This window comes from Pseudonaja textilis, chromosome 5 (assembly GCF_049901715.1).
Source record: "Pseudonaja textilis isolate UNSWEBS1 chromosome 5, rPseTex1.2, whole genome shotgun sequence".
Lineage (NCBI taxonomy): Eukaryota > Metazoa > Chordata > Lepidosauria > Squamata > Elapidae > Pseudonaja > Pseudonaja textilis.
This window is the reverse complement of record NC_141994.1, coordinates 23939243-23961907: the sequence shown is the minus strand read 5'-3', so window position 1 is coordinate 23961907 and position 22665 is coordinate 23939243. Positions and strand designations below refer to the sequence as shown.

The 22665-nt window shown below is 43.6% G+C and overlaps 1 protein-coding gene across 1 annotated transcript in view; it reads left to right on the top strand.

The window, feature by feature from the left end:
* LAMB4 (laminin subunit beta 4) overlaps positions 1 to 22130 on the top strand; it is a 58310-nt gene extending 36180 nt beyond the window's left edge. Inside the window, 13 exon segments of the mRNA XM_087935516.1 lie at positions 549 to 773; positions 2195 to 2415; positions 4259 to 4346; positions 8026 to 8401; positions 9663 to 9823; positions 10903 to 11108; positions 12342 to 12545; positions 16147 to 16291; positions 17375 to 17582; positions 19249 to 19387; positions 20085 to 20261; positions 20423 to 20576; positions 21638 to 22130. Coding sequence (XP_087791642.1) covers positions 549 to 773; positions 2195 to 2415; positions 4259 to 4346; positions 8026 to 8401; positions 9663 to 9823; positions 10903 to 11108; positions 12342 to 12545; positions 16147 to 16291; positions 17375 to 17582; positions 19249 to 19387; positions 20085 to 20261; positions 20423 to 20576; positions 21638 to 21777 — 2444 coding nt within the window. The 3' untranslated portion in view covers positions 21778 to 22130.
* Positions 22131 to 22665: the final 535 nt, after the last annotated feature.

Here is a 22665-nt window from a genome sequence, read left to right as displayed (position 1 = left end):
CATAAAAGCCATGCCCAGCCAGTCACATGACCACCAAGCCACACCCACAAATTAGGCCATGCCCACAGAACTGGTTGTTAAGATATTTGAATCCCACCCCTGCCTCTGTGTGTTTGTGTGTGTGTGTGTGTGTGTGTGTGTGAGTGAGAGAGAGAGAGGGAGGGAGGGAGAGAGGGAGATTAGATCAGATCTCTCTCTCTCTCTTCCACCAATGTCAGCAAGCCACTGTCAGTCAAAATTCATATTAGTGGTCCCTGGGATTTAAAATTATGAGTTTGGTGTCCCTGAGGTCCAAAAGGTTGGTGACCCCTAGTATAGGGTGTCCTGCTTAATCCAGAGTGTCGACTAGAAGACCTCCAAGGTCCCTTCCAACTCTGTTATTCTATGTTCTAAAGCAAGAGAAAGCAGGAAACGTAAGTTTTTAATGCAATCTAGATTTTACTGGTAATTAATAGATTGGTTTTGGAAAAAAATTAGGCTCGTAATAACCAACCTATATACCAGCACATTTAATTAATTGTAATTGTGTATGACTTCCATATTCATAGGTGACCGCTGTGATAAATGCTCCAGTGGATTCCATGGAAATCCAAGTGCACCAGCAAATCAATGTCTTCCTTGTTTTTGCAATAACAACACGGATGTGGCAGACCCAGAGTCTTGCAACAAGGACACTGGAGAGTGTTCAAAATGCTTACACAACACTCATGGACCAAACTGCCAGTTCTGTAAACCTGGTTATTTTGGATCAGCACTTCTGAGGAACTGTAGAGGTAAGTAAGTGTGATGGAATGTAGTCTGGATTCCCAGGAGGAAGGGAGGGAGGGAGGGAGGGACTGAATACTGGGGAAGCAAGAGACAGCGAAATGTAACGTGTGAGAGAAAGAGGGTGAAGACAGCTGCTCCCTGATAGTTCCCTGAATACATATATATTTTATGATGCAAGTCATCTGCTTTAGTTTGGCAAGTTTTCGGTCTATAGATGAAGAACAATACAGGAAATTGTTTGAAGAACCTCAGTGTGTCTCTCTTCGCACAAGAACCAACTGGAATAGTACCAGGGATGAATGTCCATTAATTAAACACGGTAGTAGGAAGTGAATTGCTAAATGGATCATCGGGCGTGTCTTTGGTGCTCTCTAAACTTGGTTGTTTTCCTGTAGGCAGTAGTGGGATTCAGCCAGTTTGCACCGGTTTGCCAGAACTGATACCTAATTTTTTGTGGAGTTAGGCAAACCGTTTATGATAAATAAATACAGTATATAAATGATAAATAACCGCTTTGCCAGGGTGGGACCTGTGCATAAGGCGGCAGCCCAGGCAGGACCAAAGCGCCGGCAGAGCACCAGAGGGTCAGAAAAGGTGCTGAAACAAGTGGGGTTGTTGTTGTTTTTTACTCCCAGAAACTTTTGTTTCCCTGCACATGATGGCGAGAAACGCGGTGGAGAAATGCAATGGTCACTCCATTTCCCATTTCTCCATTATAGCGCAGTGCCCAGGACCCATCTTGACAACCAGTTCTTCACCCTAATGCCCATTTTACTTAAAATGGGCATTAGGGCAGAGAGCCGGTTGGTAAATTACGTATTTGAATCCCACCACTGTCTGTAGGTGTCTCATTACCCAACTAGGAAAACATCGTCAGTGCTTGTAAGGAGTGGGGTTTGCTCTCAGTTTATATTCTGGTGGCTTCCTTTGTCAGTTTAGGTGGGAATGGTCTTAGACATTCTTTAGTTAGGCCGGGTGTCTGCAACCTTGAACACTCAAGGAGCCATTTGGACTTGTTTCCCACAGAAAAGAAAATACTAGGAGCCAATAATTTAACAACTGGTGTGACTGGGTGGGCGTGGCCAACTTGACATCACTCATTCCCGCCCAGTCACCTTCTGTTCTGGAATATGGAGTGAGTCTCCATCCCCCGCCATCACCCTTACCTTCTCTGGCCAGGCGAGGAATGATGGGGAGGGGAAGGGTGGGGCCAGCCAGTAATGGGATCAGCTGACAGGGAGTCGCAGCAGAGGGCTGAAAGAGCTGCATGCGGGTCCAGAGCCAGAGGTTGCAGATCCCTGGATTAGGCTGTTTGCTGTTAACTTGTTTGCCAGTTTCTTCACTGGGGTATTGTTTGCTTCTTGATTGAAGGTCTGATCTTAAGCTTTGGATCATCTTTCTATCATGATGTCTGATATCTTTTCAGAATGTAACTGCAACCTTTTGGGTGTGAATCCAGAAAAATGCCCACCTGGAAGTGACTTTTGCGCATGTGACCAGACCACTGGTGAATGCCCTTGCTCCCCTCATGTGATAGGCGAGAAGTGTGACCAATGTGCTCCTGGCTTCTGGAACATGGCCCAGAGAAGAGGATGCTGTCCCTGTGGCTGCCATCCCAAACGCTCCATAAACAACATTTGTGATCAGGCAAGATTCTTGACCTTAATGTATTTTTAAAATTAAAAGATATAGTGGAACGCCAGGGCTCAAAATTTATTAAACTGAATAATCTTATGATAATATGTAATGGTATGTGGGAATGACCTTGGGAAGCAGGAGGAAGAGCTACAGACTGGGCAGGCAGCATGTAAATGATTTCTCAGTCCTCAGAAGGAGGGAAGGCATGGTGAACATCTCAGAAGGGACCCTCCCTAGTAACTTGGACTGTAAAGGTGAGGGGCAAGAGATGTACTTGCAAGATTTTGTTAATGTTATCTTGCAACTGCAGATGGTGACTACAGCCATGAAATTAAAAGATGCTTGCTCCTTGGGAGGAAAGCTATGGCAAACCTAGGCAGCCTATTAAAAAGCAGAGTTATCATCTTGCAAACAAAAGCCCCTATAGTCAAAGTGTTAGAAATTCTGTATATAGCCCTATAGAACAGACAGTGCACAGTCCACATGTGCTTTTCTGCTTAACTGCCACAAAAAAGCAGGAAATTTCAGAGAAAAGACATAGAGTATACCACAGATGCAACTACAAACATATAAACACTGTCATCTACTGGTTGAAGAATATATATCTCTACTGAATACTGCTGTAGTTGTGCAAAATATATGAACACTGTATTCCAACACAAAGCTATGGTTTTCCCAGTAGTAATGCATGGCTGTGAGATTTGGGACCATAAGGAAGGCTGAGAGCCGAAGAATTGAGGCTTTTGAATTGTGGTGTTGGAGAAGAGAACTCTTGAGAGTTCCTTGGACTGGAAGGAGATCCAATCAGTCGATCCTAAAGGAAATCAATTCTGATTGTCCTTTGGAAGGACAGATTCTGACTCTGAAGCTCAAATGGCCACCTAATGAAAAGAGAGAGCTCCTTAGAGGAAAGCCAGATGTTGGGAAAGAGGGAAGGCAGACAAGGAGATGTTTAGATAGTATCATCAATGCAATGAACATTAATTTGAGGAAATTCCAAGAGATGATGGAGAACAGGGAGGCCTGTCATGCTGTGATAAATAAGGTGGCTAGAACAAAAACAACAACAACTGAACAACAACAACAAACAATCTTACAAGAGAGTTGGTACTCTTCAACAGAGTTGTGCTTCTTGTCTGGACTAGCAATAGCAATAACTCTAAGGCTTATATATTTCTTCACAGTGCTTTACCGCCCTCTATAAGCGGTTTACTGAGTCAGCCTCTTGCCCCCACAATCTGGGTCCTCATTTTACTGACCTCAGAAGGACAGAAGACTGAGTCAACCTTCAGCCAGTCAGGATCAAACTCCTGGCAATTGGCAGAGTAAGCCTGCAATCCTGCATTTTAACAACTGCACCACTAGGAAGGAGAACGAGAAAGGGAAGACGGAAAGAAAGAAAGAAAGAAAGAAAGAAAGAAAGAAAGAAAGAAAGAAAGAAAGAAAGAAAGAAAGAAAGAAAGGAAGGAAGGAAGGAAGGAAGGAAGGAAGGAAGGAAGGAAGGAAGGAAGAGCAATAGCACTTATATACCGCTTCACAGTCCTCTCTAAATGATTTACAGAATCAACCTATTGCCCCCAATAATCTGGTCCTCATTTTACTGACCTCGGAAGGACGGAAGGCTGAGTCAACCTTGAGCCAGTCAGGATTGAACTGCCAAACTGTGCAGTCAGCAGATGTAACCTGCAATACTGCATTCTAACCACTGCACCACCACGGTTCCTACTTTGAAGAGCTGATTTGTAAAATGGAAATAAGCCATGATTTTCCACGATCTGGATCTAGCTGAAATACAATGACTTCACTTGTTTCCCCCCCCACCCAAAGTTCTAACTATAGACCCTTTTTGTAGTTTACAGGCCAGTGTCCGTGTAACGCCGGTTACGCCGGAAGACGTTGCGACATCTGTGCTGAAAATCATTATGGCATCGATTGTATCGGTAAGTGGACCAACGTTTGCTAGACTTATATGGTCTAACAAGAGCCCTAGAACTTTGGCGTTACAGCTGGTCCCTGACTTACAACAATTCGGTTAGTGACTGTTCAAAGTTACAAGGGCCCTAAAAAAAGGGACTTGGGACCATTTTTCACACTTACACAGCATCCGTCGCAGCATCCCTAGTTAGGGCATGTCAAAAATGTTTCAGCTTTCACTTTCCAACTATTAGGGGTGCTCAAACGTGGTGGCATGCTTTGGGGATTGTGATGACCCAGAGTGTGGTACAAAGGTAACACAGTTAGATAAACAATAAGAGTCCCTTTATTATCTCCAACTTTTTCCCCAATGTCCAGGTTACCTTCTGGCTGGAGAAAAACTCTCCCAGGAACAGCCTTTGGCTGCAGAAAATTCAGTCCAAAACAAGGTATCCACAAATTGTAACTTAAAATCCAAACAAACCAAAATAACGTAATTAGTTTGGCAGGGCAGGAGCAGGAATTTCAAACTTGAAAGCACAGCAAAACTCACATAGTTGGGAAGACACCAAGAACACAGATCAGCCATGATGATACAAGATAAAGTCATGTTTGCTCCCAACAGTTTGCTGCATGCAGCTTTCCTTTTTTATACACTGTGTTCCCAGCTGCAGCTAATGAAGGGAATCAGAGCCCTTTCCACCCCCATAAGCCATGCAACCCACATTGCTCTCTTCTCCATTCCTCCCTGCGTGCCCTAGGATGAAGAGGGGATGGGCCTGGGTCTTCCTCTGAACTCCCTCACCCTTGTTCTACATCTCCCCTTGCTCTGCCCAGCCAGGACTTTGCCTTTCCCCAGTTTCCTCCACAGTCAATGGAGCCACACTCCCACTCTCTGTCAGCCGTTCGGCTTCCTCCTCCAAGTCAGATTCCGACAGGGGCATGACAGGGATTGTAAAGATATTTTATATCGAAACTTTTAAACATGTTTGCTTGTTTCACACGATAACAGGATCAAAAGTCCGACACTTGGCAACTGACTCATATTTATCATGGTTGCAGCGCCCTGGGATCTTCTTTTGTGACCTTTGCACATGCAAAGTCAAAGGGGAAGCCGGATTCACTTCACAATCCTGGTACCAACTTAACACCTGCAATGGTTCACTTAATAAACATGGCAAGAAATGTCATAAAATGGGGTCAAAATTCATTTAATAACTGCCTCACTCAGCAACAGAAATTTGGGGCTCAAATTTTGTTTGTAACTCAAGGATGACTTGCAATTAAGGCATAACAGGTAGCAGCTTGTTGCTAAAGCCCTCTTGATCTGTGGGGTGGTAACACCTATCATCCCACAGCCAGATAATTATGCCTAGAAAAGATGGGCATTGTAGTCCAAACACAGCAGGAAAGGAGCAAATAAAAGAGGCCCATGTAGTGTGATGACCTAGACTGTAACACAAACGTAATAAAATCCAAAATGTAAATAAATGTTCTTTAATGCCTCCAACTTGGCCCCACTGTTCAATAATTCTCAATTGGAGATAAAACTTATTCAAAAATAGTCTTCAAAAGAAAGCAATACAGTCTGAACTTAATGAGCAGATAGAGGTGAAATAAAAAACTAAAACAAACTACAATGAAGGAATTTCCACAATGGACCAGGATAAGTAATTACCAACTTCAAGGAGATAACAAGGCACAGTCTGTTGGAAGGACGCCAACCAAGATAACTTCAGCCCAAAATAACACACACTTTGCTTCTGGCAACGGTGTGTTTTAACCGTCTCTCTTATATACTATTCCCCCCAGCTGCAGCCAATGAGAGGGGTCATGGCCACATCCTCTCTCATAAGCCAAGTTGTTTCCTTCTCCGTTCCTCCCTGCATGTCTGAGGATGAAGAGGGGCCTGGTTCTTCCTCTGACTGCCCAGCCGGCCTCTGCCCTTTCCCAGCCTCCTCCACAACCTCTGGAGCCACACTTCCACTCCCGGTTGGCTATTCCTCCTTTCCCTCAGAATCTGACTCTAACAAGGGCGTGACACGTGGGGTACACTCATATAACTAACAACCTTAAATTACAGGTTGACTGTTCAACAGTTCACTTAGGATCCGTCTGAAGTTAGAACGGCACTGGAAAAAAGTGATTTAGGACCATTTTTCACACTTACGACCATTGTAGCATCCCCACAGTAAATGACTTACGTTGGTATGCTTGACAAATGGCTCACATTTACGACGGTCACAATGTTCCAGGGTCACGTGATTGCCTTCGGTGACCCTTCTGGAAAGCAACGCCAAGTGAATCCAGATTCACTTAGCAACCGTGCTACTAACTTAACAACCGTAATGTTTCCACTTCATAATGGTGGCAAGAAAGTTGTAAAATGGGACAGCCCTCACTTGACAATTTTCTCACTTCGCAACATCAATTTTGAGCTCAATTGCTGTCGTAGGTTGTTTTTCTTTTTTTTAAGTTTTTGATTTTTGATTTTTAACCTGAACGTATCATCTTCTGTTAAACAGTATGTTGTCTGGCTACAAATGTCTATGTGCTATTACAATCCAAATGTACAGTATTGTATACAGCATTGATAATAATTCTCTAATCTTATCATAATAATCATCAGCATTAAGACTCTATTCATGTCTCCCTCTTAACATATCTTTTAATGGAAATATAATATTACTAGCTCGATACCTGTGTTTCGGTACGAAACTATGTGGTTGGGCTTAGTTTTGGGGGAGGAAAATAAGGGGGGGAAATTGTGTCTCCACCTACCAGCATCCATCAGTATTCATCTGGCTAGCATCCAGTCAGTGTGTGAGAGAGTTGAGGGCTGTTTGGAAACTGAAGTATTTGCTATGTGAGCAAGAAGAAGACAGCAAGGAGCCTGGGCATGGCTTAGTTCAACTGTTCTGTACCAAAGCTGCTTGCTGCTGTGAAACTGAAACTAAAACTCCTCTCCTCTGCTTGTGTTTTGCGTTTGGAACATATTTCTTTTCAGATGGGGAGGGGGAGTAGAACTCCTTAGCATCAGAGCATGTGAATAATAATAATAATAATATAGGAAATACTTTAAATGCTCTGATGGTCCTTTCAAAAAATCCTTTCTTAGTGAGCACCTAGGAGTCAAGAGGAACATAGGTGCCAAATTTCAAGTTTGTAGGCTTTACGGTTCTGGAGATTTTGTGATGGTCCGTGAGTGGTATTTTGCTTTTATATATGTAGATCAGGGATCTTCAAACTTGACAGCTTTAAGACTTGTGGACTTCAGCTCCCAGAATTCTTCCTCCAGTCATGTTAGCTCAGGAATTCTGGGAGTTGAAGTCCACAAGTCTTAAACTTGCCAAGATTGAAGACCCTTGATATAGATAGTAGGTATAATAATCTTAACAATCGTATTAGTCATCATCATATTGTTTATATCTCTATCTTAACGTATTTTCTTTATTTTACTAATCTCCATTCATTTCTCACTTCTGTTTTTATTCTCCAACCCTCCATCAAATAGCTCCCACGTCATATAACACTGTATTTAGTTTGTTCTTTCTCCTTTATAGCAAGCGTTAATCTGTTCATTTTCTGCACATTCTAATATTTTCCTAATCACATTCTCATCTCTAGACTCCCTGCATTGCTTTACATTTTTTTGATGATTTTTCATCCTTTTCCTTTGAACACTATTGTTTCTCTTTTCCTCAGAATGTAAGTGTAACAAGGAGGGAACTCTGATTCCCACGTGCGATCAAGACACTGGAGTGTGTCACTGCCGGACTGGCTTCACCGGAAAGCACTGCGATCAGTGTGCACGCAATCACAAGCAAGAATTCCCCTCCTGTCCTCGCTGTCACGTTTGTTTCGATCAGTGGGATAATATCATGAATTCGTTGTCGCGGAGGATTCAAAAATTATTGAAATTTGCCGCCACGCTAGCAGAGAAGAGGAAAACTACGCCGGGCTGTGATTTCAACTTTAAAGGCTATGAAAATAAAATTGCAGACTTAGAAAAGGTCTTGAAAAGCTCGTTCCTGTTTTCCGAGACAATCTTGGATATTAAAAAAGTCCAGGACAATATTAGGTAAGTCTTGTTTCCTACTTTTGCATCAAGACAATTCCTTGTGTGTCCAATCACACTTGGCCAAAAAAGAATTCTATTCCTATTCCTATTCCTATTCCTATTCTATTCTATTCTATTCTATTCTATTCTATTCTACTCTACTCTCAATTCAATTCAATTCTATTCTACTCTACTCTCAATTCAATTCAATTCCATTATACTATTCTATTCTATTCTACTCTACTCTACTCTACTCTACTCTACTCTCAATTCCATTCAATTCCATTCTATTCAATTCCATTATTCTATTCTATTCTATTCTAGTCTAGTCTAGTCTAGTCTAGTCTAGTCTAGTCTAGTCTAGTCTAGTCCAGTCCAGTCTATTCTATTCTAGTCTATTCTCCATTCAATTCCATTATTCTGTTCTATTCTGTTCTATAGGTAGTCCTCAACTTATGACCACAATTGAGATCCCCAATTTCTGTGGCTAAGAGAGACATTTGTTAAGTGAGTTTTGCCCCATTTTATGACCTTTCTGGCCATTGTTGTTAAGTGAAACACAGCAGTTGTTAAATTAGAAACACGGTTGTTAAGTGAATCGGGCTTCCTCATTGACTTTGCTTGTCAGAAGGTTGCAAAGGGGATTGTATGAGCCTGGGACACTGCAACTGTCATAAATACGAGGCAGTGGCCAGTTTTGGATCATGTGATCACGGGGAGACCACATCGGTCATAAGTGTAAAAAACAGTTGTAAGTCCACTTCGAACAGTCACTAAATGAACTGTTGTAAGTCTAGGACTACCTGTGTTCATTATGTTTGATTTTATTTTTCCAGAAGAACTGGAAGAGCCTTGATGGCACAGTGGTTAGAGTGCAGTACAGCAGGCTATTTCTGCTGACTGCTGGATGACTGCCATTTGGCAGTTCAAATCCCACCAGGCTCTAGGTCAGTGGTGGCTAACCTTTTTCAGCTCCCATGCCAATAATTGAGCGAGCGCTCGTTTGCGTGCGCTTGCATGCCAGTACCCAGAAGGCAAAGCGTGCTGGCCCCCCCAGGCCCCCTGCACCTGTGCCTGCACCCCCTTGCATGCCACATGTCTCTGTGCATGCAATCTCTCCTTGTGCGCTGCGCATCTCTGCACATGTGCATGAGACAACCCACGTGTGCTGTGCATCTCTGTGCATGTGTGTGTGTGTGTGTGTGTGTGTGTGTGTGTGTTGAATGGCAGGGTCTTATTTTTGGGGAAACATGGTAATAGTTGACCTATTGTTCTTTTCCAGGCAAACAGTTTCTCACATGTTTCTGCAACCTGGCACACTGGATCAGATTCCTGATTTTGACAGCATAATTGAAAACTTGCAGAAGGATGTTGACAATCTCTCTGAAAGCCTGCAGAAGACAATGGAAGTGCATCGCAGGATGAATTACTTGCAATTCCAGGGTAAGCAGGAACTAAGAACATAAAGTTTTTACTGATCGAAAGTATGTCAAACTATCTTTCATAAAAAGCTGAAATATGGAGTTCATTCATAGATCATTTGGGAGGGGAAAGCTTGTTATAGGAAGTTCTCAACTTATGAACATTCATTTAGTGATCGTTTGAAGTTACAATAGCAGTTGAAAAAGTGATTTATAGCAATAGCACTTTTATACCACTTCATAGTGCTTTACCACCCTCTCTAAGCGGTTTACAGAGTCAACCTCTTGCTCCCAACAAACTGGGTCCACATTTGACCAACCTCAGAAGGAAGGAAGGTTGAGTCAACTTTGAGCCAGTCAGGATTGAACTCCTGGCAGTGAGCAGTGATTTAGCCTGCAATACTGCATTCTATCCACTGTGCCACCGGGAAGAAGAATGAGAAAGGGAATAAGAGAGGAAGGGAGGGAGGGAGGGAGGGAGGGAGGGAGGAATAATCTGGGTCCTCATTTTACCAACCTCAGAAGGGTGGAAGGCTGAGTCAACCTCGAGCCAGTCAGGATTGAACTACTGGATGTGAGCAGAGTCAACCTGCAATCCTGCTTTCTAGCCACTGTGCCACCAGGAAGGAAAATGAGAAAGGAAATAAGAGAGGAAGGCAGGCAGGCAGGCAGGCAGGCAGGCAGGCTGGAAGGAGCCGGTAAATCCCACCACTGTCTTCCCCCCTCACCTTGCCTCTCCCAGGAGTCCCCACATGGCCCGTTTTGGATGCCGGGTAAGCACAGGGCCCATGCGGAGGCTCAGGGAGAGCGAAAAATGGGCCTCTTGGAGGCTCCAGAAGGCTGGAAACAGGCCCATTTCCAGCCTCCAGAGGGCCTCTGGAGCCCAGGGAGGCCATTTTTGCCCTCCTGGAGGCTCGATGAAAGTCTCCGGAGCCTGAGGAGGGCAAAAACACCCCCACCCCATGGTGCAAGAGGCAGGCTAGGCCACGCCCACCATGGCCACACCCACCCAGCAACCGGGCAGAGAACTCATTGCTAAGATTTTTGAAGCTCACCCCTGGATTAGATGCTATGTTGAAATGGCTCTCATTCGACCTGCAGATTTTTTCGACAAATTAAAGAATTATCATCAAATCATGTTGGCTGCTGAGAAGAGAACCAACGAAACCAGATCCCTCCTAGTTCATGGGGGAGAAATAAGGAGCAATGCGTCTGCCCTGCTGAATGACCTGGGAGTAAAGGAGAACGTTACACTGAGTCACCTGAAGACGTTCACAATGTCAGAAATTGAAAATATCAATGGAAAAGTAAGACAATTAATTTCTTGCAGAGAGAAAGGCTAAATCAGCTAAATCTCTGGGAAGAGGATATATTAGGAATAGAGCTAATGAGAAATTACATACGGGTGGTTCCTTGACCTACAACAATTCATTTAGTAACTGTTCATAGGTACAACGGCACGGAAAAAAGTGACTTGGGACCAGTTTTCACACTTATGCCCGTTGAAGCATCCCCACGGTCCCGTGATCAAAGTTCGGGCACTTAGCAATTGACTCGTACTTATGACAGTTGCAGTGTCCCATGGTTACATGATCCCCTTTTGCGACCTTCTGACCTGCGGCGTCAATGGGGGAGCTGGATTCATGTAACAATGGTTGTTACTAACTTAACAGGTGCAGTGATTCATTTAACAACTGTGACAAGAAAGATTGTAAAATGGGGCAAAGCTCATGTAACAAATGTCTCATTTAGCAACAGGAATGCTGGGTTCAATTGGGTTGTAAGTCAAGGACTAACTGTATGTTGTTCTTATAGTAAGCTGACCTGAGACATATTATGTCAGTCCATTTAAAAGGTTTTTACCTGAGATGTTAGCTAGCGTACACTATTTTAAACATTTTCAGAGCTGATGATATGTCACAGAACAGAATAACAGTTGGAAAAATAGAATGGAATAGAGTAGAGTAGAGTACAGTAGAGTAGATAGAGTAGGATAAAAGGTAGGGTAGGGTAGAGTAGAATAGAATAGAATGAAAAGTAAACTAGAATTGAATGTAGGGTAGGGTAGAGTAAAGTAGAGTAGAGTAGAATAGAAGGTAGGGTAGGATAGAATAGAAGGTAGTGTGGGGTAGAGTAGAGTAGAGTAGAATAAAATGTAGGGTAGGGTAGAATATAATAGAACAGTAATAGGAATAGAGAAGGGAATGAGAAGGGAAGGGAGGGAAGGGAAGGGTAGAGGAGAGGAGAGGAAAGGAGAAGAGAAGAAGAATGGAAGGGAATAGGAAGGGAAGGGAAGAGTGTAAAGTAGAGTAGAATAGAACAAAATAGAATAGCACAGTTGGAAGGGACCTTGGAGGACTTCTAGTCCAACCCCCTGCTCTGGCAGGAAACCCTATACAATTTCAGACAAATTGTTGTAATTAAATGTGAGTTAATCATGATCATCTCCCTGGTAGATTTGGGCTGCAGAATGAAAACACACTGAGTTATGTTTCTGCTGATCACTTCACTATGAATGCCTGACTTGTGTTTTCATGCAGGTATGTGGGATGCCAGGAAACATCTCTTGTGCCATGGCAGAGTGTGGCGGGGCTTTATGTCGTGACAGGCAGGGCAACAAACATTGTGGCGGTCCAAACTGTGATGGAGCACACCCCGTTTCTACCAATGCCTTTAGAAAGGCTGATCTCACGGGCCAGCTGTTAAGTAACCTAACTAATCAGGTGCAAGGATCTCAGAATAAGGTACTGTATGTTAACACTTATGTTTGTTGCAAGCTCCTGAGCTCCAAAAGTTTTTCACAGTTCTTGAAATGCGCAAGAGACAGATTGCAATAATCCCTGTTAATAGATGGAAAGATAATTGCAAAAGATTGTTAGAAGGCTGAGGAAGAAACCACAATAACAGAATATGCTATTTTGTCCTGTAGAGTTTCCTGTTTCCTGTCACAGTAAAATAATTGAGCATTAAAGCAGGGGTCCCCAACCACCGGGCCCCGGACCGGTACCATTCTGTGGAACATTTTCTACTGGGCCGCTGGTTTGCTGGGCGCCGCCATCTTGTTTTGATGAGAAAGTGCTTCCGGTGAGCTTTTCCGGTTGGAAAGCGGTGTTTGAGTCCTGAAGGAATCCTCACGCCTTAGTTTCATCAAAGGGGGGGGGGGGCAGCTTCGAACAAAACTAAGGCGTGAGGATTCTTCCAGCACCCAAGGCAAGGTGAGCCGAGTGACTGTCCCGAAGCCATCCCGAAGCCCATCGACAAAGGAGGAGTTGAAGATAGCGGGGAGAAGTGAGGGACGGCTGGCTGGCCAGTTGCTCAGCTCGCCTTGCCATGCGTGCTGATGCCAGTACCGGGCTGCGGATCATTTTGTGATGCCGGTACCGGGCCGTGGCATAAAAAAGGTTGGGGGCCACTGCAGTAAAGCACATGGTGACTGTGCTCTTTGTTTGCTCTGTGGTGCTTTATATAAACAGAATTTCCTACACAAATACTTACGTTTCCTGCTTCCTCTTGCTTTAGAACATAGAATAACAGTGTGGGAACAGACCTTGGAGGGGTCTCTTCAAACACTGCTCAAGCAAGAAACTCTATACGATTTTGGACAAATGGCTGTCCAATTTCTTCTTAAAAAACCTCCAGTGTTGGAACACCCACAACAAAACCAGAGGTGATGGTTTTTGTTTGTTTGTTTGCTAGGAGTGCTCTAGACATAAAGCATCAACAAATTGAACAATGTGTTAGTAGCTTATTTAATAAATGGCAAATCAGTCCAGCTAAGGTACATAAATCCTGTGAAGAAGACATCCAGAACTTCCAAATATGGTCTGTCTTAATGCTCTCAGATCTCTTCAGGCTTCTATAATACTTTCCAAATTTTTGTACCTTACTGCTAATTCTTGTATTAAAAACTTCTTATGAAGAGCTATGCAATTCTTACTTCCTTGATTGTGTCCTATTGTAAAGGTGTTGACACTAAGGCCGAGAGATAGACATGTGTTAGTAACTAGTAAGTCAATAACTGAAATCGGATTCGATTTTTAACATGTGCCATGTCTCTTAAAATAGCAGAGTACAGAATAATAGAGTTGGAAGGGACCTCAAAGGTCTTCTAGTCCAACTTCCTGTTCAAACAGGAAACTCTATATTTCAGATAAATAGTTGTCTAACCTCTTCTTAAAAACTCCAGTGTTGGAGCACCACAACTGGAGGCAAGTAGCAAATAAACTTTCAAAGGACTTTGTGATGACCTGGGTGTGGCGCAAAGGCATTGCTGTCAGATAATCAGTAGGAGTCCCTTTATTAGCTCCAACTTTGCCCTCAATGTCCTAGTTACCTTCTGGGCTGGAGAAAAACTCTCCCAGGAACAGCCTTTGGCTGCAGAGAATCAAGTCTAAGATGTGGTCAACAAAAACTGTAACTATAAGTCCAATCAAGGCAAGATGAAGTAATTAGTCCAACAGGGCAGGAGCAAGAACTCCAGAAGGCACAGCAATAACTCAACATGGTTGGGAAGACACCAGGAACACAGATAAGCAAAGTCAGCACAAGATAAACTCACATTTGTTCCCAGAAAACGCCGCTCTCAGCTGCCTCTCCTTTAAACTCTCTTCCCAGGTGTGCCTAATGAAGGGAATTGGGGCCCTCTCCTCCCCTGTAAGCCATGTACCCCACGTTGCTCCCTTCTCCGTTCCTTCCTGTGTGCCCTAAGATGAAGAGAGGGTGGGCCTGGATCTTCCTCTGAACTCCCTCTCCCTTGTTCTACCTCTCCCCTGCTCTTCCCAGCCGGACTTTGCCCTTCCCCAGTTTCCTCCACAGCCAACAGAGCCACCCTCCCACTCCCTGTCAGCTGTTCATCTTCCTCCTCAGATTCAGATTCTGACAGGGCGGCATGACAGACTTTCACAATTTGTGCAATCTTCCACTGCTGATGTCGTTGAAGAAGCTCTCTTGCACTATTGAGCATAACACATGGCTCCTGCACGATTGTTCTCAAGAAAAACAGTTAATGACCTAGTTAATAAATTATCCAATTTATACAGGATTTGTGAATGAGTCTCCAACAGTATAGTTGGCCTGCACCAGAAAACCAACTGTTCTGGATTATAGTGTCTACATGAGCTTCTGTCCCTGTCTCTGGAGAAAGCAGATGTTAAATGTTCTCAGTACTGAAATAGGTCCAGTACAAAGAATCTTTTTTTTTTTTAATTACAGAAATGACATGGAAACTATGCTACACCCACAAATCAGGAATGTAGGGACTGTGTGGGAAGAGAGCTATGCTGGTTTTGTTTATTCCCATCCCTCTTTCCCTGATTAACTCCCTTCCTCCAGTGTGGTATTTTTCCTACAGTAAGGAAGCTAACAACCAACCATTCACAGTGGGCTATTTTTAGAATGGTAAAAATAGACACTAGGTCAGAGGTAGTATTCAGCAAGTTCTGACCAGTTCTGGAGAACCGGTAGTGGAAATTTTAGGTAGTTCAGATAACCAGCCAATACCACCTCTGACTGGCCCCGCCAACCCCATCTATTCTCTGCCTCCCAAGTCCCAGCTGATCGGCTGGGTCTACTTTGGTTGCCCTGCACAGGAGGATGGAGCTGGAAAGCAGGTTAGTGGGGTGGGATGGGAATAGAGATTTTGCAGTCTCCTTCCCCTGCCACGCCCACCAAGCCACACTATGCCCACCAAGCCATGCCCACAGAACCGTTAATAAAATTTTTGAATCCCACCATTGTACTTGTAGTATTATGATTCTGATTTTATATATGTCTAACATGTGGGTATCAAAAGCTATTTCCCCCCAGGCAAAAATCATCTGGAGGGGGCAGGTTAAAAAAGTCAAACTTGGTGGATTCACCTGTGCAGTCGTATCCACCATTTTGTAGGAGAAGGAGCGCAGAACCTGAGGGTGGAGTGAAAAGAGGTAGCAGCCTAGAATCCTTACATAGTCACAATTGAACTCCCTTGAATTCCATTGACCCTGATCTAACTCTATGCAGGTGCTAATGCTTAGTTGAGAGGATGCATAGGCTGTTTAGCAATGAATCAATTTAATTAGATCTTCCTGTAGGGAGCTGATCTTTCTCACCCGATAATTTTAACTTTTTGACATCACTTCCTCTCCTAAAATAATTTATACCTCTGGCCTTTGGATGAGTTCAGTCAATCACTTTAAAAAAACACATCCTAAAACCTACTTTTGCTTTAATCCAGGCTTAGGGTTAGAACTGAAAAATGGATCTAGAAGTTATGGGGGAAATATTATCATCACTTTGTTTTTTCCACCACCAATAAAACTGATAATAAAAGAAAAATCAGATTGTTATCAAAATGTACCCTCACAGATCGAAACTATAAGGAAAATGACTGAAGACACTAAGGAAAAAACATTGGAGAATCATGGAAAACTGGAGAAAAGTAAATATCAAATGGAAAACAAAAGAGAAAACATGAAACAGCTGATCAAGAGACTGAAGAATTTTTTGCTAGGTAAATGTGCTATTCTTTCTCTCCCGTTTTCAGTATATGTCGTGCGAAATAAATTCAGCGTTGCAGGCATGTTAACAAAATTAAAATGATATTATTAATATCAGCAACTGTTCTTCATATCAAGAACTGACCATTAAAGTAATTCAGGTATGTTACAGCATTATAGAAATGTGGGGAAAGGGTTCTGTGCATATACACAAACAGAATGCTAATAAATAATACACTAATGTGTATATACACAAATAAGAATATTAATAAATAATTAGCTTCCTAACAGGCTGGGGAATTCTAGCAATTGAATTCCACACATCTTGAGATCTGAGGTTGAAACATTGATCTAAAACAATGCACAAAAAACAACAATTAGATAATAAAACATTATTTTTAATGGGTGGCATGGTGGTTAGCATGCAGTATTGCAGGCAAACTCTGCCGACTGCCAGCTGCCAGTTCGATCAACCTTGACTGGCTCAAGGTTGACTCAGCTTTCTGTCCTTCCGAAGTCATTAAAAAGAGGACCTACATTGTTGGGGGCAATAGGCTGACTCTATAAACTGTTAAAGAGGGATGTAAAGAGTATGAAGCAATATATAAGTCTAAGTGCTAGTGCTATTGTTATTTAAACTGTGGTGGCACAGTGGTTAGAAGGCAGTATTGCAGGCAGACTCTGTCCATAGCCTGGAGTTCGAACCTGACCGGCTCAAGGTTGACTTAGCCTTCCATCCTTCCGAGGTCGGTAAAATGAGGACCCCGATTGTTGGGGGCAAGATGCTGGCTCTGTAAACAGCTTACAGAGGGCTGTAAAGCATTGTGAAGAGCTTTATAAGTCTAAAGGCTATTGCTATCTAAGTCATGATGGCGCAGTGGTTAGCATGCAGTGCTGCAGGCTAATTCTGCCAACTGACAGCAGTTCGATCCTGACCTGCTCAAGGTTGACTCAGCCTTCCATCCTTCCAAGGCCAGTAAAATGAGGACCCCGATTGTTGGGGGCAAGAGGCTGACTCTGTAAACTGCTTAGAGAGGGCTGTAAAGTCTAGGATGCAAAGTTTTGACCCTACATACTTCCCTCCTCACTTTTCTAAGAGGAAAGTGCCCCGCCGGAGGATATAGAAAAAGTTGCAAATTATGTTCTGGCCATCAAGATGCACGAAGGACCTCAGGAGCTGCCAGACCTTCTCAACAACCTCAAGAGTCTCATAACACATTGTGAGGACAGCACAAAATATACCCAAAACTTAAAGAAACAAAAGGAAGAGCCAGATAAGCTTTTGAAGAAAGCCAAAGAAGCTGAGTAAGTAATGTGTTTTCTTATTTGTACTGATAGGTGAGACTACAGGTAGTCCTCAACTTACAACAACTCACTTAGTGACCGATCCGAGCTACAACGGAACTGAAAAATGTGACTTATGATCATTTTCACACGAATGGCCATTGCAACATCCTCATGGTCGTGTGATCAAAATTCTGACTCATGTTTATGATGGTTGCAGTGTCCCGGGATCATGCCATCGTCTGAGAAGCAAAGTCAATGGGGAAGCTTGATTCACTTAACAACCGTGTTACTCACTTAACAGGTGCAGGGATTAACTTAACAAATGTGGCAAGGAAAGTCGTGGACTGTGGCAAAACTCATGTACCAAATTTCTCACTTGCGCTCAGTTGTGGTCGTAAGTTGAGGACTACCTGTATTTCAACTGTGGGGTCCTTGGTGCTCTCTCAGCTTAGCTGTTTTCTTGAAGATGTTTCATTATCCAGTTAGATAACATCATCAGTGATAAAGGGAGTGGCCAATGAGAACAAATTGCAGTCCCTTCAAGCACTGTGTTGTGGCCTGCCAGCGGCCAGAGAAGCTGGCAGTGGACTCGGACAGTGAGGAGGTTGGGGGGGAACATGGGCCAGTCCTGGAGTCTGGGGAAGGCTCTGATGAGGGCTCTGCATCAGAGGCAGAGATGGGGCACAGGCCGTCCAACAATTATCAGCTGCCTTTGGAGTCGGAGATCAGTGGGGCAGAAGAGCAGCTGGAGCCTGTTCCCAGTATGTTTATGCGCAGAGCTGCCAGGAGAAGGGAACACTTAAGGAACAAGGGTCAACTCTGGAGTAATGGCCACAGGTGGATGGTGAATGGCCCCTCCCATAAGAAATAAAGAGGAGTGAAAAGGGAGTGGGGTTTGCAGGAACCGATTGGTTCAATTCATTAGGGTGAAGAACTGTTTGTGACTCCTTGCCAAGTATTGTCTGCTACAGTGTGGCATTTGGAAGACATTGGCCTAGCAACTCTCCAAGCCTGATAAAGGTTTGTAGTTGTGAAATCTCTTGAAAGACTGTTGGCTGGGACTTTGCTGGAGAGGAATTCCCTTTAACCTAAATAAAAGGGGTTTTATCAGGACGAGGAGTTGGCTTCATGCTTTTGGGAAGACTAGGTCAGAACATACTGATGGTGTTCCCTAGTTGGGTCATGAAATGTCTGCAGAAAAAAAAAAAAAGTTCAGAGAGCACCAAGGACCCCACTGTTCTCCTCCGCTCCACAAACTCCACTCCCTTCTAGCACTGATGGTGTTACCCAGTTGGGTAATGAAACATCTGCAAGAAAACAACCAAGCTTAGAGAGCACCAAGGACCCTAACAATGTCTTATTTGTATTTGTGATCATCCAATGCAAACCCCTGAAAATGGATATTCTGATTTGGCTAAACGTATCCCATAATAACTTTTGAATCATTCAGTGAGAAAAACAATGTCAACTGAGCAATGCAGTTATGATTAAGTCCTTTGTAACTCTAATGTTCTGTTCCATTCTTGTCCTATTTCCTAAATGACATGCAATAAAGATTCACTGGGTTTGCTCATTGGGTTCTCTTTCTTTCTCTAATTATTATATTCTCCTTCCAATTAATACTTCCTAGCGTGCAGATTTCTTGCTTCTTTCAAGGTATGTCTTTCTTTTTTTTTAAACTCAGGGATAAAACAAAAGCTCTCACCACGGCTGATGAAATTATAAGCCACCTGAAAGAAGTAGAAGTTACTCAGCAACAAACCCAAGATGCCTTGGCAACTTTCAATGAGAAAATGGAAAAAACAATAGCAAATATTTCAGAGGTATCCTTGGTCCACTCAAAGATCGTAAATTAAAGCAGGTGATATTTATCTATGGAGATTCTCAGTCATCCAGATCATTGTTGTCCCAAAAGTGCTTCTTTCAAGAAGCAACTGGACTTTCTGGTTTCTTTTTAAAGACGTTTCGCTTCTCACCCAAGAAGCTTCTTCAGCTCTGACTGGATGGTGGGGAATGAAAGGATTTATACGTCTTGCAGACAGCTGGTCATTTGAATCCTTTTAGAGGGTCGTTGAGGCTACTTGGAGGTTTATCTGTATATCTCTGGATGACTGAGAATCAGTCTAGACAATTCGGGATGAACACCCTTGGAATGGAGTAGGAACGAATTCCCAGAGGAAAAATTGCAGACCAGGAACCAGGACCACTACTCAGGTAGCCCTGAGGACACAGATTAAACCTCCAAGTGGCCTCAATGACCCTCTAAAAGGATGCAAATGACCAGCTGTCTGCAAGGAGTATAAATCCTTCCATTCCCCACCATCCAGTCAGAGCTGAAGAAGCTTCTGGGATGAGAAGCGAAACATCTTCCAAGAAAAACCAGAAAAGTCCAGTTGCTTCTTGAAAAAAGCATCTTTGGGACATGTGAGATTTAATTTTTTAACATTCTCTTGTCTTTTTCAATCATTGTCCTCTAACAGTGAGGGCAACCCCTTTAATTAGTTATGTTTCTCGGTTCAGGCTGAGAACCAAATGAAGAAGGCTGCCACTGAGCTGCAGGCTTTTCCAGAAAAACAGTCCAAACTGGCCAACGAAATAGGTTCCCTGAAGACCAAAATGGAGAGGAACAGAATCCAAGCCATAGATGCAAGATCAAAGGCAGAGGAAGCCCAAACTCAAGCGACAGCGAGTAATAAGGTAAAATGCCATTTGAACATCCTTGTTTATCCCCCTGAAAAAAAAAGGGGCGGGGGAATTATGACCACTTTTCACACTTCCAACCACTGTAGAATTCCCTATGGTCACGTGATCAAAATTTCGACGCATTTATACAGACTCTGTTCCTTGTTTTTTTTTAGGAGCTTGCTAATCTTGAACACAAATACGGCAACTTGCAAGACAAACTCCTGACCCGCGGAGTTACATTAGAAACTTTGGAGAAACTCAACTGGTTGAAAAAAGAGGCGGAAGAACTGGCTAATGAGACCGCGGAGAAAGTGAAAAGAATCACTGGTAATTTACATCACTTGTATGCACATAGATAGAGACCAATGGTGGGATTCAAATTTTTTTACTACCTGGCTTGGAGGGCGTGGCAGGGGAAGGTTACTGCAAAATCCCCATTCCCTCCCCACCCCACTAACCTGCTTTCCAGCTCCCTTCTCCTGTGCAGGGCAACCAAAGGAGACCCAGCCAATCAGCTGGGACTCAGTGGGAGGTAGAGAGTAAATTGGGGCAGGACCAGTCAGAGGTGCTATCTTCTCTGAACTACTCACAATTTCCGCTACCGGTTCTCCAGAACTGGTCAGAACCTGCTGAAGACCACCTCTGATGCAGACTGGGTGAAACCAGGCTTAACAGCAGTAACTAGGAGACGGATTTTGGAGTCTTAATGGACAACCAGCTAAATATGACCAGCAGTGTGCGGAGGCAGCCAAAAAAGCCAATGCAATCCCAAGTTGCATTAACAGAGGGATACAATCGAGATCAAGGGAGGTACTAATACCACTCTATAAAGCCTTAGTAAGACCACACCTAGAGTACTGCATCCAGTTTTGGTCACCACACTATAAAAAAGATGTTGAGACTCTAGAAAGAGTGCAGAGAAGAGCAACCAGGATGATGAGGGGTCTGGAGACTAAAACATATGATGAATGGTTGCAGGAACTGGACCTGGCTAGTCTAGTGAAGAGAAGGACCAGGGGAGACAGGAGAGCAGTCTTCCAATATTTGAGGGGTTGCCACAGAGAGGAGGAAGGGTCAAGCTATTTTCCAAAGCACCTGAAGGCCAGACAAGGAACAATGGGTGAAAACTGATCAAGGAGAGATTCAACCTGGAAATAAGGAGAAATGTTCTGACAGTAAGAGCAGTCCACCCATGGAACAGAAGTTGCCTTCGGGAGTTGTGGGAGCTTCATCACTGGAAGAAGAGACTGGACTGCCCTCTGTCAGAAATGGTGTAGGGTCTCCTGCTTGGGCACAAGCGAGGGTTGGACTATATGAGCTCCAAGGTCCCTTCCAACTCTGTTAATCTGTTTACCTCTGTTTACATGCCTTGCTTTGGTTATTTTTAGATCTGGAAAAGAAGATACAAGATTTGAACCAGATTAAACAGCAAAAGGCGGATCAGCTGAAGCAGCTGGAGGATCAAGTTATAGCCATTAAAAACGAGATAGCTGAGGAATCCGACAGACACGCTACTTGTAAAAGTTAGGCTCGAAGAACGTGGCACCCTGTGGGGAAATCGCTGAATACCTGTCTGTAAATGGTTTGCAATAATGATGAGCATTAGATAAGCTACATAGTTATTATAATGCAAAGGTGGTACTGTATATACCAGTGGTGGCTAACCTTTTTGGGCTCCTGTGCCAAAAATTGTGCACACACTTGCACGCTCGTGCTCACGTGCCAGCACCCAGAAGGCAATGCGCCCCCTCACGCCCCCTACACATGCGTGCGCAATCCCCACCCACCCCCGCTGCCCCCTTACTTGCACTGCGCCTCACAGCTGATTTTTGGCTGGTTTGAGGCCTTTTTTGACCTCCCAGAGGCTTGAGGAAGGCTTTGCAGGCTTCTGCAGGCTTTGCAGACCAAAAACTAGGCCCGTTTCGTCACTTCCGGTATTTTTGGGAAAACAGGAAGTGGTGAAATGGGCCTAGTTTTTGGCCTGCAAAGCCTTCAGAAGCCTTCCTCAAGGCTCTGTTTGGCCAAAAAAGGCCTCAAACCAGCCCAAAATCAGCTGTGAGGCGCACGTATGCAAAGTGAAGTAAGTTTGCCTGCAATCTAACCTTATGGATTTTGCTTGTCAAAAGTCCACAAAGGGGTATGATGTAACCCCTCCGGGACACTGAAACCGTCATAAATGTGAGTCAGTTGCCAAGGGTCTGAATTTTGATCACATGACCTTGGGGATGCTGCAACGGTCATAAGTGTGGAAAAACAGTCAGTCACTTTTTTCAGTGCTGTTGTAACTTTGAATGGTCACTAAATGAACTGTTGGGAGTTGAAGACCAGCTGTATTGAGTAGATGGTGTTCTGAGGTAAATCTTACTCCCATTTATTCCGAACCACATCTCTTTAAATTCAGTGCCTTATTCTAAGT